The sequence below is a fragment of the Manacus vitellinus genome, unplaced genomic scaffold, assembly GCF_001715985.3.
Source record: "Manacus vitellinus isolate BGI_N305 unplaced genomic scaffold, ASM171598v3 scaffold_15_pilon, whole genome shotgun sequence".
In the NCBI taxonomy this organism is placed as follows: Eukaryota; Metazoa; Chordata; class Aves; order Passeriformes; family Pipridae; genus Manacus; species Manacus vitellinus.
Window position 1 is genome coordinate 5496313 of NW_021939122.1, and position 21271 is coordinate 5517583.

Sequence of the window (21271 nt, forward strand, 5' to 3'; positions counted from 1 at the left end):
AAGTGATCATAACTGTCCCTTCTGCCTTCAAAACAAATGGGTGAATGATGAAGAAGGACTCCTGGCTGTTAACACTGCAAGAAGGCCTGCTCCACCAGTGCTGATTTCTTCAGTGATAGAATTAGCCTCACCCCAGCTTAACTTCATGCTACAGTTCTGGATTTCCTCTATGAAGCTTCTGCTGTGGTATTTCTTTTGCATTTCTTTCCTTTTCATCTCTCTCCTTTAAAATATCTTTTCACATAATTTTGGTATGTCCATCTTCTGATGCCTTCCAAGGCCTGGTTCACTGTAAATTTTTCTCCTCTAAAAACTTTTATATGTTCAAATTAGTAATCTTCTTCACAAACCTTAAACACTGGCTCAGATATTCTAGGGGTACAAATTGTGTCCTGCATTTCAGTCGAGCACGAGGCATGGCTGTGATCCAACCTGTTAGTTACAGACTTCTCTTGTTGGTCTTGTCCCTGTTCCATCCAAAATTGTTCAGCTTACTCAAGGGCTGACAGCTGAGTTGATGAATGCTGGCCAGCAACACTGTTGCATGTCTTGTACTGCCAATCTCCTAAACTTTGTCAATAGCAGCACTGCTCTTGTTGCTGCCCTGGTGACAGGTTGATAGAGCGGTGACAGGAGGCATGATGGGTTTCCAAGTTGAAGTCAGATTTATATAAGCATGTGCAACCAAATGGAGAGCAACCCCATCCCATTCCATAATCCACTAAACTGTTTTGGGTAGGATCTGTGTGTTCAGTGAATTAATTAACCTCTTCACTCTTTGCACAGCTATTGATGAATTCCAGCAATGATGTAGCTGCTGTTTCCTCCTCTTCAGCCTTTTTTGATAACCTTATCCCACAGAATATGAGCACATTGGAGATTCCTGTTACAGAAGGTATGTTACATGAAGTGTGTTTCTGCCCTCTTAGGAAGAGGGGAGAGGAGGGAAAACCAAAAAAGTAGAGAGAACAGAAAGAACCTAGTCCACTCCAACAAATGGATACTTTTAAAATACGTGACCACTCCAAGTGTCATGCAGCATATCTCAGCATCAAGCAGAGAAATACTTTTCCCAAATAAGAGACCCATTAAAAATTTAGGAGAATATTCCAGATGATGGAAGACTTAGAGTCAAGTCAGTGTTGTTTTTTTCTAAGTGTGAAACCTGATCTGGGTTTCTAAATTTTCTTTTAGCTGGGCTTGTGTATGCTTTTTACTGCCTTCTCTTTAAAACAAGCATTATCAATGCATCTGGGTGATGCCCCTTTGGATTGACTGTGCTTCTCATCTCTGTAGATACAGATGGACTCATCAGCCAAGCCCTTTTGTTGGGGAACTTTGAGGGTGCAGTGGAGCTGTGCATGCGAGCAGAGCGCTTTGCTGATGCCATCATCTTAGCTATAGCTGGTGGGGAGAACCTCCTGAAGGAGACCCAGAGGCGCTACTTTGCTAAGCAGAAAACAAATCTCTCCCTGGTAAGTGACAGTTTTATGTGCACACTGAGTAGGGGAAGGGGTGCACTGTCTTGGCAAATGTTTGTCTGAATATATGTGGAAATGCTTTGGCAGGAAGTAGAATGTCAACAGAATCTGTGTATCTCCTCTTGATATGGCATTTATTTTAATATCTTGGTAGTTTTAGGACAATTTTATGTTGTCCACATAGAATGTCTGAGTTCTCTGTTCCTTTTTGTTTTTTCCTAATAGTTTCTGTCTCAGCTCCTCATGCTTGTAACTTGTGGAGCATACTGCCCCTTTACAGCTCAACTAGGGAGTTCCTAACTTATTAATTTACAAAAAGGAAAGTGTAACAGGGGTTGGGATATCGTAACACTGTGTTCCCAGTCATTGATACCAGCTGCTCTGAAATAAGATAGGTGTTAGATCTTTAGTCCTGTCTAGTGTGGCTCTTTCCATATTCTCTTAAGTGGTTTGTTGGGCTTTTTTGCTTTCCTGAGAGGCATCAGATTCCAGTTGCTGCTAACATAGGGATGCTGAGATTGGTGGACCTTAATGTACAGTGAGGTAGTTGCTGCATAACGGGAAGCGTGCTTGAAAGTGAGCTGTCGCTGTGGGTGCCCTTGCTTAGGCTGTCAGCTTATCTTTGGCTTCAGTGATTGACAGGCCTTCTGCTTCCCTTGCAGCTGCTTTCCTCCATTGTGCAGCAGAACTGGCAAGATATTGTTTGCACATGTGATCTACAGAGCTGGAAGGAGGCACTGGCCATCTTGTTAACATACTCAAAGCATGAGGACTATACCCAGCTCTGTGGTATGCAGTGTACTATGTTTGATACAATTTCCCTTGCCAGGGCACCTCCGGACTGCTTACAGAAAGAAGTGAATAGAGTTGAGGAAGGAAAGTTCAACTCATTTACAGATACCTGGAACTTATTTAATAACTGTGGACTGTTGAGTTAGAAGAATGATAGATGCACACTGCAGCTGAGAATCATGGTGTAAAGTTATATATGCGGATACTTCCTGTCACCTCTAGGAGTAGCATGGAAAAAAACAGGACAGGCACTAGGCTGATAATTATTCTTTTATTCTGTGGAGAAAGGTATTTCCTTGACAGTAGAAGGTCAGGTGACTTCATTCCCTCAAAAACAGGTTTACTCTTCGAGCACCCTACTATTGCCTAGAAATTCCCACACCTCTTTTGAAAAAACAAACAAAACAAAAAAAGAGTGTTGGATTTTTTCACTGGCTTCATCATCTGGGCTGATATAAAAATTGGCAGATATAGAAGAAGTACTTTTTTTTTTTTCAACCAAATTGGCTTTGGGATTCTTTCATGATGCCCATTTTTCTGTGTTATTCAAGAATTATGCAATGGAGCTGTTGAAGGGTCTGGAGCACAAGTCTTATGAGGAGCAGCTGAGGGAGCTAGGGTTGTTTAGCCTGGAGAAAAGGAGGCTCAGGGGATACTTACTGCACTCTACAACTACCTGAAAGGAGGCTGTACTTCTCTCAAGTAGCAAGTGATAGGACAAGAATAAACCAGTCTCAAGTTGCACCAGGGGAGGTTTAAATTGGGTATTAGGAAAACCTTCTACACTCAAAGAGTTGTCAAGCATTGGAACAGGCTGCCCAGGGAAGCAGTAGAGCCACCATCCCTGAAGTTATTTAAAAAACATGTAGATGTGGCTTAGGGACATGGTTTAGTGGGACTTGGCAGTGTAAGGTTTACAGTTAGACTTGATCTTAAAGGTCTTTTCCAATTTAAATGATTCTAATTAGGTGCAGATCCAAAGCTGTCAACAGCTTTTCATGCCAAGCCAAAGTAAGAATGCTGAGAGATGAGCATTGGGTTTAATGAGCTCTTCAAAAAAGGAGTGTGTTAAATGTTGGCTGCATTTCTTCCTTTCTAGACATGCTGGGTGCCCGCCTAGAGTTGGAGGGAGATGGAACCTTGTCCAATGATGCCTGCCTCTGCTATATCTCGTCAGGCAATGTGGAGAGGTTGGTGGAATGCTGGGTAAAAAACCATGAGACTTCGTCACCACTTGCCCTCCAGGTACAGGTGCTATAATGTTGGTTTGACTCCTCTTTAGACCATTCTGGTAGCCCTGAACAGTTTGCATTATCCCATCAAATAGGGTATCTGGCTTCCAGCAGACAGTGAAGACCTGTTTGTGCTCACAAAAGTATCCCCTTGTAGCCTGGATTACAGGCTTAAGTCAAAAGGAGGCTTGCACTCTGAAACATTCAGGGTTTGTGTGTTTAGAGAGTACTGACCACACTGCACATAAATCCAGCCAAAGACAGGAGTCATGGCCTGCCCGCCTCTCTTACATACTGATGTCATCTCTGAGCTTCCTTTTAGTCAGGGAAGTTTGAGGTCTCCCTGTCTTCTTACCGGTAGTATCCTGGGAGTACATTTGCTGCTGTGCTTATCATGTATAACTTAATGCACCAGTTATCTGGCTGTACCTTCAGAACAGCCTCTGGCAAAATAAAATGAAGTCTAGACTGTTATTCCCACTGCAAGTAGAATGATCATGTATGGGAACTCACATTTTGCAGATGAATCAGGGCTTTTAAGTCAATGTTATTACCTACCTGTTACACTTAAACCAGTCCTGGCTGAGTCACTAACTCCTGTTGTGTCTGTCACTCACCAGAATGAGCTAGACAAGTCTTCCACTCAGATATCTGCAGATTATGCCCTCTGCTACAGAGTACCCTGGTTTTGCAATCCCACTAGTGAGTAACAGCAAAAAAAGGCATCTTCAGCACTCCTGGTTATGTTTGAAGCTGGCCTTCTCTCACTTACCAGTGGGAATGTTTCATTCTACAGCTATAGACATTACTTTGATTTCTAGGAGTTGAAGGAGTTTGGAATAACTAAAAACCTTCTGGTCCATTTGTCTGCAGTAGTAGTTTTTTCTAGTGAATTTCTCCTGGTGTGGTTTTAATCCTTCCTCTTCCAAGCTGATAGCTTATAACTCCTAGAGTGTGTAGTAACTTCCTAGTAAAAAGATTGTAGTTGATTGGAATGTCCTTGTGGCTTCTGATTTTCTTTTTTTCCCTTACTATAAAATTAGCAGTGTCAGAGTTTGCTTCCTCGTTCCTGTGTTTCTCCAAGTGTACCTGGAGAAATGGTCATCAGTGACAGTATTTGGTAGGGTGGAGTAACTTCTGTCCACGTTGGACCCGATGTCAGCTGAAAGTTGGGAGAGCCATCTGGTATTGTCTCAGCATGAGATGGATCAGTAAAGCTAGTCACGTTCTGAGTGGTCTCTTTCTTCCCTCCCCATCTTATTCAGGATCTCATAGAGAAGGTGATGGTGCTGAGCAGGTCCATTGAGATGCTCCGAGGCACAGCAGGACCAGCACCAGGCCCTGTCTTGGCAGAACGAATCACCCAATATGCCAATCTCCTGGCATCACAAGGATGCTTGGCAGCTGCAATGAATTACCTACCCAGCACTTCTAAAGAGGTGAGTGACAAGCAGGTTGTTGTAGAAAAGAGTACTATATGGGGAAAAATGGTACTTTGTATGAGAGAGAGCTTGGGTTTTGGCATATATCAGGACTTAAGGTTTCACCTTCATTATGGTAATTTGAGAATAGAGGTATGTGAGAGGGTTCCAGATTATGGCTTTTGTCTTCATTTGCTTTGTCTTTGTAGTGCCTTTTATTCAGGGAAAAGGAAAGGAGCTATGGAACTGTAGAATGGTTGATGGAGAACAACACTGGGAAGCAGCTGTCTGGAGAAGCTGCCTTTGTTCCTGAAACTAGATGGTAGAGGAAGGAGTGGTCACCTTGCAGTTTGAAACAAATCTCTCTGGTGCCCAAATGTGGGGAGAGATTGGGGAGGGAATACTCTATAAAGACTGGGCAGTGAGACTTCATGTGCCTGGGAATATGGCAGGTGATGTCCCAGATTGTCATTTACTATTTGTTGTGGGTTTTTTCCTGGTGGCTGTTGGGGAAATGGTTAGCTTTGCAGGTTGATTCACAGTGCTTTAGGTCAGAGTCTGCTTTAAATGCCTCCCCAGCATATTCCATCTGGGGCTCTCAAAGCGCTTCTTCTAAAGCACAGTTTGTTTCAGCTCCTGATTGAACAGCTCCGAGACCGGCTTTTTCATGCTCAAGGGGAGAATGTGGGCGATCAGCAGCCACCCCCTTTCCCCTACACTCGTGTCAATGTAGGGGTCATTAAACACTCATCTCCAGCAGCCAAGGGTGGTTCTGCCCTTGAAGGAGCAGCCCACAAAACAGGTCCCAGACATCCAGAGAAGGTAGGCCTTAAGCTCAGGTGTTTATGGCCTGGGGAGGGGGAGGAAGGTTACTGGGTTGTGGAAGGCATATGAAGTAATATGAGATGACACAGACTGCAGACACTGAGGAACTCATCAGTGAAGTCCTTCACTGGAACAAACACAACCTCTGTGATAATCCAAAAGTAAGCTGTTTGTCATCTTTTCAGAAAGCCCTGTCCTACATGCAGTCCCTGGAGAAGGCTGTTACAAGTGTAGTGATCCACTGAGATCTCAAATCTGAGGGTAGAGGGGCTGTGGTTCACTCTCCTATGTCCATCTTACCCTCATATCTTAGTAAAATTAGTGTAGTAGGGCTTCATCTCAGTTCCTGCACAGGAAGACTGTTCAGGAAGTTTTGCTTCTGGCCTCTTTTACTTCATTATTGTTCCTTCATTATTTCCTCTAGTTGTGTTTCCAGGAGGTCACTCTATGGGAACTGGCTCCTGAGGACTAATCCTTTTGAGAGCCAGAGAATACTCTGAAGAGTGGGATGCTCATCTTTTTGAGCAAAGTTATGTGGTAGGAAAGGCCTTTGATCCTGTTCATCCAGGGCACTGGCAGCAGCAGCACCTTCTCTTGCCTAAGAAGTGACAGGGATAAAAGTGCATCTCCTTGTGTGTGTGTGCACATGGCTCTGTTGGCCATTTGCAAGTTCCTTGTTTTTCAATTGCAGCCCAACTATCAGTCATCATTTGCCCCTTCAGCACCATCTCAGCCTTCAGTGCCTTCCCTCTTCACGCCTCAGCCGGTGCCAGCCATGTCTGTGACACCTCACCACATTGCCACTCCCCAGGCCACCACGGGTCCACAAACAAGTGTTTATTCCAGAGGGCACCCATACCCACAATACAACTTGGGCTTGAATCCAGCAACTGTCTCAGGGCCAGGTAAGCATTGTCTGGTAGTTGTGTCCATTTCCCAAGTTTTCTGAGACTAAAGTCTTCAACATGGATGGCTGCTCTACTTTCTTCCTCAGAGACCTGTTGTACTGGCAAAGAGAAAGTCAGCTGTCTGAGAGGCTTTTCAGTGCTTCTGACACATCTAGTTCTAGTAATTGTTGCTATGCATCCACTGATACTAAGCATATGTAGGGGTGGAGAAGCCACAGTTAACTTAGTGGCAGTTTGACTGTTTTAGCTAGGGTTGTGGCAAGATATGCCTGGCATGGATATTCTAGGGTATGGCTTGAAGAAGGGAAGACTTACTAGTATGAAAGAGAGCATCAAGAGTAGTTTGCACATGAAACAAGTGATGCTGATACACTCTCTTTTTTGTCTCTAGCTGTGTCACAGTCTCAGCCATTTGGACCAGTGGGAGTCAGACCTGCTGGTCCTGCTCCCTTCCCCAGCCAGCCTCCTCTGCCAGGACAGTCCATGCCCATGACATCTCCTGGTGTTCCACCACCCAGGCCTGCCCTCTTCACTCCAGCCTCAGTCCCATCATCTCAGCTTCCTGCAGCTTGTCCTCTCCCTGTGGCAAGTCAATCTCCTCTAGATTTCTCTTCAGCACCTTTCAACAGCCCCCTGAACATGGGTTACCCTCAGGGTGGTCCTGGAGCTCCATCTACTAAACCCCTGCCGGCAGCCATTCCTCCTCCTCCCACAGGTAAGTATGGCTTGTGTGACTGGTGTGTCCAGGACAAGCCCAGATGGGGTTTACAGTACAGAATGGACATGGATCTTCTGAGATCTGGTCTGTCACTGTAAAGGCTGGATACGGTGCTGAGGCAAACCTTACAGGCACATGGTCTTGAGTCTTGCAGTGGTGGTGAAACACAACAATAATGTCAGTCTCATTCAGCCTGTTAAGCTGTTGTGTCTCCCAGGTTGTGTTTGCAAGATGTCTCTTCAGATCCTCAGTGCACCCTGAGTAGTCATCCACTCCAGAGGCATTTGCTCTGACAGAAAGGGTGATGGTTCCCATGGAATGCCTCTGGAAGGCTTGGCTGATCTCACCCTTTCTTACGCAACTTACACAAGAAGTGCATTTGAAATGCTGGGAGAGCAGCTTGTCTGTCCATGAGATATGCCTTGCTTAGCTTCAGGATTAAATTCCTCTGTCTGCTGTGCTCTAGTTCTTCCATTCTTTTCCTGTTGTCATAAAGTGCTTGTCTGGGAATCACTTCTGGATTCCTCTGTGCAGTGCTTTAGACCGCTCTGCACCTATAGTTTTAATCCAGCCCAGCATGCAAGTGCTGTGAAGTCTTTGCTAGCATTATGAAGAAAAGATATATTGTTGGACCTAGCTCCCAGTGGATGGGCCTTGCTTCTTTCTATTTCCCACAGTATCACCACATCTGGTGTTTGTTAATTCTTTGCTCTCTCAGGGAGCGGGTTTAGCCAGGCTGTGGAGATCCCTAACAACAACACTGACAATCCACAAATTTTTGAGCAGACGTTTCTCCAAGCCACACATATTCTGACAGTGAAGGAACTGAGGCTGAGGTTTGCCTCCACCTGGAATCCTTTGCTGAACTGTGTTTAAGCAAGGATAGCAAATCCCACTGTGTGAAGCCTGTGGGGACTACATTTTTAAGACAGAGCTACAGCTGGACAAATTCCTTCCTGAAAAGCTGTTTAGGACAGTAGTCCAGAGACATTACTCACTGAGTAAAAGCTGTTGGTGATGATGACTTTTCCACCCTGCCTTGATTTTCAGGTTTCTTCCCTTGGCTAGATCCCCACATGGATCATGCAGGTAGTACCCAGAGAAGCCTCCAGACCTGTGGGGGAGGCAATGTTGCTGCTTCCAGTGAAATGTGGGGGGTGTGTGCACTTTTTGATGTGTGTGCATGCGTGCATGCTCGTTGCTATTGTTTCCTTGCATGCCTGGGGACCTCTACAGCTGGGGGTAGGGAACATACCTATTCTGAGGACTAGTAAGTGACAGCTGAGGATGTTGGAAGTGAAATGAAAGCTCAGTGCTCTTAATCATGAGTTTGGGTAGAGAAAACAGGATCTTCATCTTCTTCCTTCTTTACTTTCCTCCAGTCCTGGAGGAATTAGACCATTCTCAGTCTCTGTCTTTTCAGGTAGTTCCTAGGCCAGCAGGATGGGGAAGCAACCAGTTTTCCTTTCTTGGTTCTCTAGGCAAAGAACAGGCCAGTGGTTGTAACTCATCTCTCATTTTCTCCCTATTACGCTCTCAGCCTTGTGCATGGCTTTACTTGCACTTGTGCTTTCCCCATGTGGTTTGGAGGAGGTGAGTGCTAGCAGGAGCAGTGGTGGAATAGAGCTTCTCAAGCAGAATTTGGGGGCTCTGTTCCGAGGGGAACTGGAAAGCTTTTGGCTTTAGTTAAAGGAGGAGGTTTGTCTTTGAATCTTAGTTCATCTGTTGGGGAGAATTGGGACTGTAGTGGTTTTCTGACTGATACTTTGTCCTTATTTCTCTCCTTGGTATTCACTGATGTTGAGAGTAGTTATCTTCTAGTCTACATTGTCAGTGGGGTAAGGCTCAACGTCTTAGTGGCCTGTCTCTGCACAGTGACTGCTGCTCATTGCAGAGACCATCTGCCAGGCACAAAACTCTCAGCTTTACTTACGAAATCCAAGTACTTGATAGGCACTAACACCACCAACCAAATCTGTCTGTGTGGAGTGAAACTCTGGAAAGGGAGTTGTCTGTTCAGCAGAGAAACAAAATATCCCAATTTTTCCTTGTCAAAGGAAAGATGATTCCATGGCAAAGATTTCAAGCATTTCCTCAAGCTGAACTTACACTTCGGGAATTCACTGCTGTGAAATTCCCTTCTCCTTGGCAGTACTTGCTCCCAGTTTTAATGGCAATGTAGGGCGTGCCCAGTTTAGCAGTGCAAATTGGCTTCCTTGACAGTGCTTTCTTGCTTCCTGTTATTGTTCTGGTTTTGACTGGTACTTTTCTTAATCTGAAAAGGGACTGTAAAATCACTCAATCTGACTGGCCAAAATTTCTCACTTCAGAAATTTCTGTGAATATTATCACTAGTGCAGTGAAGAAAGATCTCCACTTAGAGAAATCCCATGCTCCTGGGGAGTGTCAGGGACAGGGTGAAGGACAGCAACATGTTGGCTCATCTCCTTTCTGGCCAGGATAATCCCCGACTCCAGCCTGTAATGGTCTTGTTTTTTCTAGGACAGACATTGCTGGAAATTGCTGCCATGGGGCATGTCTTTCAGGGATGGTGAGAAATCCTATTTCACAAGTAGCATAGGCAAGATAGCATTTCACTGCAGCAAAATGTCCTGTTGTCTCATGGCTGATGATTAAGTGCCTGGCTTACAAACTATAATTTGAATAGCTGTTTCCTGTGAGGATACAGAGTGCCACTGGGTTGGAATAGTGCCAAGGACTGCTAGGCCACAGGCTCAGTGGGGGCCAGCAGAGTTCTAGGGCACAGAATCCCCAAAATAAAAAGAAGTGCCAACTTAATTAAACTACTGATCCAAACTCATCAGAGACCAAGTCTTGAAATCATGGGAAAAGGGAGGGCAAAAAGAGGCTGCCAGAATTTTAATAATAAAGGTAATTAAAGTAATGAAGCACCTTTTGCATCTTTCCCCTGTGATTTTTAAAGCTCAGTTCAGGATCAGTGGCTCATTAAGTGTGGCACTGAGCTCCAGCAATTCTGATATTGTCCCTTAGAATTATTCTATTTTCTCACAAATTATTCCTATCTCATGGGCTTGAGGTTAATAATACTGGGGTTTTGTCTAAAGATGCAGATACCTTTACAGGACAGCAACAGACAAGGTAGTTGCAATTTGACCTTTGCAGAATGAAGTGTGGAAGTCTTATCATGTCATGTTGTCTGATGGATTTTTAATTACCTGAAGTGAGGTTATAGGCAAGGTACCACAGAAGAATCTGCTGAGACACCCCTCTGCTCCCAAGGCATTTACTGGTTAAGTCTATTCCCTTCTAGTTGGGGAGTCAGCAAATTTTGCTAAGCTTTGGTTCTGATCAGGATTTTGGAAGGGCAAAATTTCAACTCACCTCAAATCTTTCCCCCTTTATCAGAGCAGCCTGCCTTGCTGTGGGCTGCCACTGTGAGGCATTCCTGTGAGTCCTGGTGAGAAGCCCTGTCACCTGTAGCATGACTCTCACTGTGGTACCACACTGCCTGATTCTCTGGGGAACCTCAGGAACCCCCTGAACACACATGCAGGTCCTGACCAAGCTTCAGGCCTGACTGAGGCTGACTTCTGCAGCTTGTGCAGAATCTGGAAGGCTTCATGTAGTTGCAAAAAAGTTTCCTGTGTGCGACTGGGTGTGTGCCAGTTCAGTCTGATCAGACATCACCTCATGAAGGCTGTGCATGTTCTCAGATGCTAAGAATGCAGTTAAGAAAGAGAAAGGGAAGCAAGAACAGTTCATGGGCCTGTGAGCTGAGTCTGAAATTCCTTGACTGAAACAGTCTAAAGGTGTAATAATGGAGGAATTGGAACCAAGGACCCTTTTCCTGAAGGAAGTTCTAAACCATGCAAGCAACCATGAATTGTACTGTGGCCACCTTCTTAAAGTCTGACCTTTGTGTCTTGTTCTCTGTTCTGGCAGCTCAGGAATCTTGGAGTGATCCCTCTACTGGAAGAGGAGGCCTTCAAAAGAAAAAGGTAAGCTTTCATCTACAATGTGTGTCGGTTCTCTTTTAGCCAGGGAGCTCCATGTAGCAAATACATTCCTATAAATGCTCCTTGACAAACTCAGCAGGTCTCTATATGTGTTGGTCTGCCTACTTCTGCACTTCATGCATAGCTAGGACTGGAATCTTGAGTCATCTTGACTCTTTGCCATCCAAAGTCACATGCTGTTCTCCAGGGTGGCTGTTTTGTAACATGGTTATCAGCTCTGATGTTGCATCTTCTGTCAGTACTTCCCGTGCTGTCTACAGTTGTTTGTTATTAGAAATACAGATTTAATCTTAGGCCCTTGCCTACTCAACTGTTTTGATAGCGGCTGAGGTCATGCTCCCTTCACACCTGACAGCTGGGGGCAGCATTTCCCCTCAGCACAGTGAGACCCACAGTAATTTTCCTCAGATGCTGTTACCAACTGATAAGGCACTTCTGCTGAATGAAGCTGAGACAGCTGTAGCTGAGAGCTGCCTGCTGTATTGGTCCCGCGGCTCTCTGCCTTGTCATGATTGCCCTGGAGGACCTGTGAGCTGAGCTCTTTTGCAACAAATGCTCTCAGTACCCCATTTCTATCACTGCTGCCTGTTGGCAGGTGTGGCGAGAAGCTTCTTTGGCACTGTTCCCAGCCCCCACTCCTCTTCTTTAGCTTGGAACAGACTTCTCGCCCTTTTTTCTGGCAGCATAGCTGGGAACCTGCTTCAGGCTGTGCTCACTACAACAGGATTAGCCTCTTGTTAAAGCCATCTCCTTTTGATCTAGCCCTGTTGGAGTGAATCTGTCATGACTCTCAGGCTTAGCAGGGGCAGGATGAAGTGTTTGCAAGAGGAATCTCCCCCCATGCCGTGGGATTTTCCCCAACACTTGCTCAGTTGGACACTTTACTGCTGCTAATCTCTACATTCAGGACTCGTGCCGTTGCAGAGCCAAGGCAGCTTTCTGAGGACCAGTGCTTTCAGGGGTAACGGATCTGTTTGATTGAACAATTCCAGAGGAGTTTTCTTGTTGTCGCTTTGACTGTTCATCTCAGATGCAAGAGGAAGGGCCCCATTCTCTAAGTCAGGGGGCTGAAAGAACAGGGATGTGTTACACATCATCTTAAGAACTGGACACTGTTCAAGTTAGAAAGGAAGTTGAATTTGACTGTGGAGAGTGTAACCAACCTTTCTTCATTGGACTTGGTTTTCTTGATTTTTTTTTTTTCTTTCTTTCCTTTCTTCTTGCTGACAGTTGCCTGAGAAATTTACTCCTCCAGCCCCCATCACAGCTCCAGTAATGGGCCTGCCTACTGAGCCCCAGGCGATCCATCCTCAGCTATCCAGGTTGCAGGAATCTGGCCAGTCACCCCCAGGAGCACCCAGGGAAGGCAGCCTGCAGGTACCCAGGGGAAGTGGGGCATTCCCCAGCCACCAGCGCCTTGTCAAGTAGAAAAACAACTCAGCTTTTGAGGTTCTTATTACTTGGCAGCTACAGAGGGCTTATGTTACTCCCTAGCCCTTACAAGACATCTCTGCCTGAGTGTTAGAGGAGTTGCCAGGTTGGAAAAATGACACCTGGGTATGGCTGTGAGAGAGGGAGGGAGGCCAGGCAGGCTGTCAGCCTGCTTGAAGTTGGAAATCCACAGAGACTTGAAGCTATATTACAGTCTGAAGATGCTGTGCTTCCATGTATTTTCTGGGTTTGTGAAGGGGTGAAATTCCTTCTGTTGTGTAATTTCAGGAGGGAAATCTACCTGCTCTAGCCTTTCATGTTTCTGTTTTGTTCATTTCTCTCTGTCAGTATCACCAGCTACCCGTGGAGAGTGTTGAGAAGAAGGAGCTGCCCCCTGAGCACCAAGCATTAAAAGCCACCTTTGAAGGGTTGGTGCAACGCTGCTCTGCTGTCGCCACTGATCCAGTAAGTCCTCCCTTCCCTGATCTTTTGACTTTTTTTCCCTCATAGATGTTTGACTGGTGCTTCCTTCTTTTGTTTGGGTAAAGAGATGAAGAGTCTTGTCCCTATAGCCAAGTTAATCTCCATCTGCCTCCTTCCTTTAGGGTGTAGGCTTGTTCATCTTTGGGAACTGAGGTGAATTCTCCAGCATTTATCCACTGTTTCTCATTGCCTTTCTGAAGCAATGGTTCTGTCCTCCTGGGTCTTTCTTTTAAGAAAAGTAGAAGAATTTACTCAGCTAATTCATCTTACTGTTTCACTGGCTTGATCTGCAGATAGTTCAGATAGTTCCTACAGAGCTGGTATTGCCAACTATTCTCAGAGCTTAGAGGGAAAAGATGAGATATCCTGGCTGGAAGAGAAAGCCAAACAATCTTTTGTGCTCGAGTCACTGTAATTTCTGCAGCCTGATTCCTGGAAGGCTGTTGGCATACATGTCACATTGCGTGAATGTTTCAGGCCAGACTGTCGTGTTTGCACATTGTGCTACATTGCTAAGTCTTCCCAGAGCTTGGGGGCACCATGAAGCCTTTTAGAATACTTCTGCTTGATAGGTGTTGGGATAAGCACTGAGCCCAAACTGCTGTCCCAGAGTCAGGCAACTTGAGCAGCATCTTCAGCGTGTTTGCTCTGTGCTTTCTGAGAGTGCAACACAGCAATTTCTGGAGACCTAAAGGTTCCCTCTATGGACAGAAAGGCCTTTTGGTTTGGGCTTAAGCACTTGACTTAAGTGTTAGTTGAATGGCTGGACTGGTACAGCAGTGCAATGCACCTGAACTCCCGTGGCTGCCAGGCCTGTCCCAGCAGTGCCCAGAGCCCAGTTATCCATGGAATAATTTATCTAGATTATTCGAGATGAGCCCAGTTATCCATGGAATAATTTATCTAGATTATTCAAGCTGGGGTTTTTGAGGTCAGTCACACCAGAGCTTCAGGACTCAGGCCCTTTCCTTGGTGATTACCCAGAGTGGGAAGGATATTCCCTTTTTATCTCAAGAAGACCAGGAAGAAGCTGTTTCTTAGGTCAGTCAGGGTGTGGCTGTCTAATTGTCCCATGGGCCAAGTAGTGGATATTTCTCACACTTTGGAAGTACTCACTCTCTCCTGTGGTCTGCAAGCACTGGCAGAAGGGAGGAACGCCTAGGCTGGGAGATGGGAAAAAGGGCAATCCAGCTTCCTGTCCTGGGCAGAAAATGTGTGCATATACGTGCATGTACGCATGCACAGAGGGCATGGCTGGCTTGTATCACAGTCCCTGGCTGCCAGAGGCTGAGAGGCAGCTGTGCTGTAAGGTTGCTGTGGAAAGAACAGGGGGCAAGGACTGAGTGAGAACACCTTGGTTCTGGAGAGGTGGCTCTGAAGCTCAGGCAGAGCTAGCAATACCTGTTTCGCTTCAGAAAACCCGAAGGAAGCTGGAGGATGCCCTGCAGCGGCTGGAGTGTTTGTACGACAAACTCCGCGAGCAGGCGGTAAGTAGATGCCACCAGTCCTTGTGGTCCAGCTGGGTTCCTGATCCCACCTTTGCTCTGGGTTGTGGGTCTTGGTGTCTGTACCAGTGTATTCTCTTGGGAAAACTAAGGGAGTGCCAAACCTTGTAAAGACCATGGATCCACCCAGCCTTATATATCTTCTTCCTTAACTTTGGCCCAGACATAGTGTAAGGAAAAGCTGGGGAGGTATTTGCAGGGTGCTTTTACCACCCAAGAAGGGTACTGGCACATAGAGTCCAGATGGGAAGGAGCAATTGGGGGTAGTTAAATGTGAACACAGTGTAACCTCTGGCTTAGAAAACTGAAGCTGCTGATGCCAATTGCTCATGCCAGCTGGCAGTTATTGTAGTCTGGGAAACCAAGGGAAGAAGCAGACTATCCTTCCTGCCAGTGCTTGACTGTGTAGATGCTGTTTGGTGAAGTGGAGAACAGTAGGGAAGGGTATGGAGGGAGAGAGGCCTGTGTTACATTGCTGAACATGCGAACTCATTTCTTCTCCCTCTCCACAGCTTTCTCCAACCATCCTTATGGGTCTCCATGAAATTGCCCGATGCATTGAGGCTAAGAACTACCAACAAGGTCTCCTGGTTCACACCCAAGTAGTGAGCAGCAGCAGTTTCAGTGAGGTGTCTGGTTTTATGCCCATCCTGAAAGTCCTCATGACCATTGCAGGCAAGCTGAATGTGTAAAGAGTGGAGCAGCAGGAACAGTACACACCAAGAGCTGGTGGACTGCCTCACCTGTTGATGTGGTACAGGTTGTGGACTCTACTTCTGACTTTGGAGAAATAGGTCGGTGCCAGTGCCTGGAACGGTTCTAGGCCAGCACACCTGGCCCCATCCACTCTCCAGACTGGTGCCTGCAACTCCTGGAGACTGTTCTTTCTCTCTCTTCTTTCTTACTAGTCTGAGGCTGCTTTCAAGCCCAGGAATCTCAGTTTCAGGCTGTTCAGGTTGCACATAGATCCTTCTTCTTCCCTATCCCTGGCACAAAGTGGAACCTCCTTCCCTCCCAGGCCAACTTTTTTTTTTTTTTCAGGAGATAAACAGGGCTGGCACCTGCAGCACCACCACAGAAGAGCCTCAGGCTCTATTCCCTGCTGTAGTATAAACCCGCCTGAGTGGTAGCTGGGCTCCCTTGGGACCTAAGCTGGGGTGTCCCCACTCTGCTGGGCTGCAGCAAAGATCTCTCCTCATTCCTTCTTTCTCTTCATTCTTATCCTTGACTCACCCTTTCACTCCACATCACCCATATCCTGCTACAACTAGGGCTAACTACTTGTTTGCTCTGGCCAGCTTTGGTTCTCTTTTCTTTGCCCAGCCCTCTCTTTTTAAGTCAAGCCTCCCGTTCACCCACTGTCCACCCTCCTTTATATTTTTTCCCCCATAAGCTGCAGGCTCAAGCCCATTATGTTTCAGGTCCAGGGATGATTCCCGCTTTCAATTCCTAGGACTCTCCCATTCAGGAATGTGTGCAGGTTGGACTGCTCTGTGCACTTCTCCCAAGAACCAGTCACATCCTGTTTTGGGGCTAAAAGCTGCCCTTTCTGGCTCCTGGCCTTTTTCACTTCTTTTATGTTAGCACAGCTGGACTTTTACCCACTGGTGTTATCTGAACGCTTCCTACTTGAGGCTTTTCAGATGGCCTAGGGACTTTAAGAGCAGCAGGGATTGTTTAAGTCTCATAAAGATTTCCCTTGAGCTACCCTGACCAGCCCAGACTTGAGCAGGGAGAGACAGCTCATTGCTCCAGGTGTGGTGCATTCATTCTGTCTACAGTAATAGATACATGCAAAGGTGGTTCTCAAAGACCCCTTGGCACTGTGGTAGTAAGAATATGCTGCAGGAGATGATGCTGGGAGGACTCGAAGATGTGGATTGTGCTGAGACTTTTCATCACTGTGGCATTTCCTCTGGGGTAAAATAGATGAATGAAGCATATCTGTCCTGGGGAAGAAGTGTGGGAAGGCAGATGGGATTTCAGGGCACATCTCTGTGTGTGTATATTTCCCTCTCTTCCTCCTTCCTTGCCTTCCTCTCTCTCAACCTCCTCCTTACTAACCAGGCAGCATAATCCTTGAGCCCTAGCTGGGAGCAAGGCTTCTTCCCAACATTAGGATGCAGCCAGCCCCTGCTACCTCTTCTTGCTGCTTGAGTGATAACGCTGTCATGGGCCTGTGGTTCAGTACACGAATCAGCCTGCTCTACCATGAGACTTAGTAAGGAGGAGAATCAGAGAAAGGAGGAAGAGGATATGTCTCATTCTCTCCTTCCCAGGTCAAAGTGCCTCCTTGTTGCTGCTGTGTTGTTTCTATTGCTGCGATTTGATGCACTAAGAGATTACAGAACAGTGAAATAAAAGCTGTGTTTTGTGATGCTTTTTTTCTTAAACTTGTCACCTCTGGCTGCAGGGGACTTCCTCGGTCTGCATGCCACCCACTGAGAGCTGAGTTCCCAGCTTTGGTGAAGGGGCAGTTGAGAACTGTGGGGGGGCAAACCAGATTCTGGGCTCTGCTGATGTGGGCAGCATCCATCCTGTTGTGGTGAGACCTCAGGTCTTAACTTACTCCTTTAGACTGCAAGGTCAGAGAACTGGTCTCCAGATCACCTGCCTGAATCGTGACTGTTCATCTGCATCAAACACAAGAAGGGCCCCAGACTGGCTGATGTTCTCTTGGGGAATCACAGCAGTGTTGGGGATTTTGCACTTGACACCAAGAGTTGGAAGTATGTCAGTAAATAAAAAGAGAGCCCTTGATGAGATTCTCTCCTGTTGGAAATAAATGTTACACCACTGAAGCCATGCAGCTTAAACAAGGATGAGTATTGGACCTGTGAGGAAATTTATACCATTGAATTGTCAGTTCTTACCATTAGTTAATAACTTACAAATCCATTAGCTGATTTCATTTAAGCTTTTAAGGAGGTGAGAAGGCTGAAGTGAAACATTGGAACTGAGATAAAGTCGGGGGAATCAAACTAGCTTCTGATAAAAGAAAGTAATTCTGATGTAATCTCAATTTTTTTTTTGTTTTTGCTGTCAGCTAGCTGGTATATATACAGGCCTGCCAGACAGCACACATGAAACTCTGAAATATGCAGGACTGTATTACCTGGCCTGAGATTAGAGGATTTAGGAGGAAGCAAAGGCTCAGAAAGACTGGATGGTGAATATTTGTTGCTGGGAAGGGACCGGGATTTATGAGAGTCAGGGTCACAGCATTCAAGGAAAACCAGCCTTTTGTAATTCTGCTGCTGGCAGAGGCAAACACGAGGTGTGAAGGAGTCTTGAAGAGCTTTTGCAGCCTGGCCTAAGAACTGTCCCCCATCAGGGAGATGCAAGCTGATTTTTCAAAGGCTACACTTGTGCAGCATCAGAAGGGATCATAACACAGGTAGCCCAGGTGGCATACATTTGCTTAATGAGTATATAAGGAAAATCCCAGCCTTCTGAGATCATTTAACAAGCCTGGCATTTCTTAGATTCTGCCTTTCTTGATCCAGTTGTAGTACCCTGTGAAGTCCAGCCCCTTGCTCTTTTTAACTCAGGCCATTTCTTACCACTGAGAAATAAGCACGGATTTTTCCATGTATTTCTCAGATGCATTTGATTTTAGTTCCCTCCAGCACACTCGGCTCCTGCTATCCAAGACTTGTGCAGAGACTGGCTGTTTATCCTGCCTTTGCTGAAAGTCCTTCCCACCTGTCCCTTTGTCCCACTGTTGCTCGCTTTTGCTCAGGTTTACTGCTACAAGCACCATCCCTGAAGCTCTTGCTAGGGAAAACAGGCAGGGGAAGTGAGGTGACCCGCTTGAAAGTGTTGGAGAGGCTTGTGGCAGAAGCCCTACTTCTATGGCCCTGGTGTGGTATGTTACACGTACCCTGCTGGAAAGTGCTCCTCCATTTATAGCACTATCTCTGCTGGCTGGTAACAGCTTTTGATCTGTGGGCAGCGGCCCCTCTGCTTTGCCCCCTCCCATGTGGGCACCCCTGCACTAGAGAAACCATTTTCAACTGGGTGAGAAGGCTTTTGGGTTGGCAAAGAATTTGGGGGGGCAGGCGGTGGGAGGCAGTAGGAAAGAATCCCTGGGCACAGAGAACAGAGCTCTAATCCTGTCGCAGATAACATCATGTCTGCAGGCTAGGCTTGTGTGTGTTTGGGGGAGCTGGAGGGGCAGAGATTGTTAGGCAGTATTTGTTTGTAAAGCCACTTGCTCTGAAGATAATGCTTGCACTAACTTCTATTGAGGGAGCAGTGTGAGTCCCCACAAAGTCCTTTCCCAAAGTGTCTTTGAAGCCAAGAACCCATTGAAAGGAAGAAAGGCCAAGAGAGGGGATTAGTTTGTTCAGCAGCTGTGAATTTCAGTGGGAGGCTGATGAACTCCAAAGTCTTTGTTGAGATGTTTTTTGTAAGGAGCCCTGCTGGAGGGAGAGACCCACACGGGGGCCGCGGCCTTAGACAAGAAGGAATCTGAAGCGGCGGGGAGCTGTAAACGGGCCACAAGGACTTTTCCCAAACACTTTTCGGAAAAGGTGTTGTAAAGAGATCGGAGGGGGATTAGCATGTGAAATGACACTTTCCATTGACTCCACAGAGGGGAGGGGAAAAGGGCTGGCTGGCTGATTTATTAGCATTTTGTTCCCTGCTCTATTCTGCTCCCCCAGCAGCCCCCCTCCCCTCTCTCCCCTCCTCCCGAGCCCTCTAAAGAGGTTTGGATTGGAAAAGGGAGCGGGGGGCTGCCTGTTTGTGTGTCATCTGGGCGAAGGTGACCACCTGGGAAGCTGAATGTAAATATTTCTCCTCTGAGGAATGCGCCTTCATTAAACCGAAATGAATACATGGAAGCATCCAATCCTGCCCACAATGGCAGCAGGGCCTTTACCACTGAGGGCTCCCTGCGCCGGGAGGGGGGACCCGCTGCTGAGGTCAGCACATTTTGCAGCTGCGGTGTCGCCGTTTTCCCCCAGCGGAAGCAGCGTGTGGCGATGGGGCTGGCACGGGCCGTGCCCCACAGGTCCCCTCGCCAGCAGCCCTCACTGCGCCCAGCGGGCACATCCCGGGCTGTGCCACGGCCCTCGCGGGGCAACTGTGTGGGGCAGCAGTGTCAGCAGGGGAGAGACAGGGTAGGAGCGGGGGGAAAAGGGAAACGGCTTCCACGTCTTCTTTTCCTGTGTTTCCAGCTGGCCGTGGAACGGATGGGAGGGAGGAACAGAAGGAAAAGAGAGTAGAAGTTGTTCCTCTGCCTTGCCTTTGTTCTCTGCCTCGCCATAGTCCTCGAGCCAGCCAGTGTTGGAGCTTTCCCTGCTGGGCGAGGGGCTTTTGCCCCCTCTTTGCTCCCCTGCCCAAGGATGCAATTCCACCACGGGGTGACGGAGGAACTGCTGATGGAGATACAACAGAGACCTAGGGCAGGGTCGCTGTATTAATAAAACCTCTGCAGAAGCAGCTGGTGGATTGTGTGTGAAGTGGAAGTGTTTCGGTTTTCCTTGAAAGTGGGCCAAGATTGTTTCTTGCAATTTTTGAAGGACCAAATTCTTGGTTGACATGAATGCTCTTGTTCTGGTGAGACCCCAGCTTGCCCTAGGTCCAAATTCCCACTCTCGATGAAGTATTTGATAATGAAGGAAGGGGCTATTTGATAACAAAGAGACACATACAGACTGAGTGTCTCTAATATCTGAGCTATGAAGTGGGCAATTGGGCTCCTGCCTGCCCCCTCCCATCCCATTTCCTCCTGGCAGCTGCATTACAGTTGGATGCACCCTCAAGAAAGATCGAGAAGAGAGCATGTCCTTTCCCCTCCTGGTAGGACCCAAGGTTGTGCTGCATGAAGTGGACTGATCAGGTCTTCCTGGACTCAACAGATGGGTAAGCAGATGGGTTTTAGTCTCCAGGACTGAAACTACAAACACCCACAGATGCAATGGGATGAAAGAACGCCCAACTACTTAGACACAAGCATTTTGCAAGCACTTGGCTACTGATTTATTGCATTGGCTATTGGTTTACAAATATTGGCTACAAGACAGGTCTAATGGCCAGTAACTTAGCTCTGCTGGCTTCTCATATGGCTAAAGGACGCTTCAAACAACAAAGACATAACATCGCAGCCCCAGGGAAGATTGCTGTGATGGTGCAGTGAGCTTCCCCAGGTGCTGCAGCTGGCAGCTTCTTACCTCCCTATCCCAACCACAGCAAGGGAACAGAGATGCATCAACCAAATCTTCCTGCTGCTTGCTTAGCCTATAGAATATATACAATAAGTAGTAGAGGAAAAACTGTTATGTGTACATCACAGTAACTGTGCAATAAATTAAACTTCAAAGTGCTTCACTTTCCTATTTACACCACCATTAAATAGTAACTGACATTATTTTCTCAGACTACAAGGAAGTATTTAGTTAGTTAGCTGACAGGGTAAGAGTACTTGGCAAGTACACCAGGAGATGGGGAACGGGCTCAGCTGGCAGCTCC

General features: G+C 46.7%; 1 protein-coding gene across 6 annotated transcripts in view; it reads left to right on the forward strand.

Moving 5' to 3' along the window:
- SEC31B (SEC31 homolog B, COPII coat complex component) overlaps positions 1–17171 on the forward strand; it is a 36139-nt gene extending 18968 nt beyond the window's left edge. For 4 of the 6 annotated variants that reach the window (XM_018069095.1, XM_018069096.1, XM_018069097.1 and 1 more), the window contains exons 14-27: positions 787–895; positions 1297–1475; positions 2144–2270; positions 3373–3518; positions 4771–4944; positions 5560–5748; positions 6443–6656; positions 7051–7374; positions 8428–8466; positions 11302–11357; positions 12606–12752; positions 13155–13271; positions 14705–14776; positions 15307–17171. In XM_018069095.1, the coding sequence (XP_017924584.1) occupies positions 787–895; positions 1297–1475; positions 2144–2270; positions 3373–3518; positions 4771–4944; positions 5560–5748; positions 6443–6656; positions 7051–7374; positions 8428–8466; positions 11302–11357; positions 12606–12752; positions 13155–13271; positions 14705–14776; positions 15307–15486 (2073 nt within the window). In that variant the 3' untranslated portion in view covers positions 15487–17171. The remainder of the gene's footprint in view (positions 1–786; positions 896–1296; positions 1476–2143; positions 2271–3372; positions 3519–4770; positions 4945–5559; positions 5749–6442; positions 6657–7050; positions 7375–8427; positions 8467–11301; positions 11358–12605; positions 12753–13154; positions 13272–14704; positions 14777–15306) is intronic. The other 2 variants (XM_018069100.1, XM_018069099.1) reach the window with 2 other exon arrangements.
- Positions 17172–21271: the final 4100 nt, after the last annotated feature.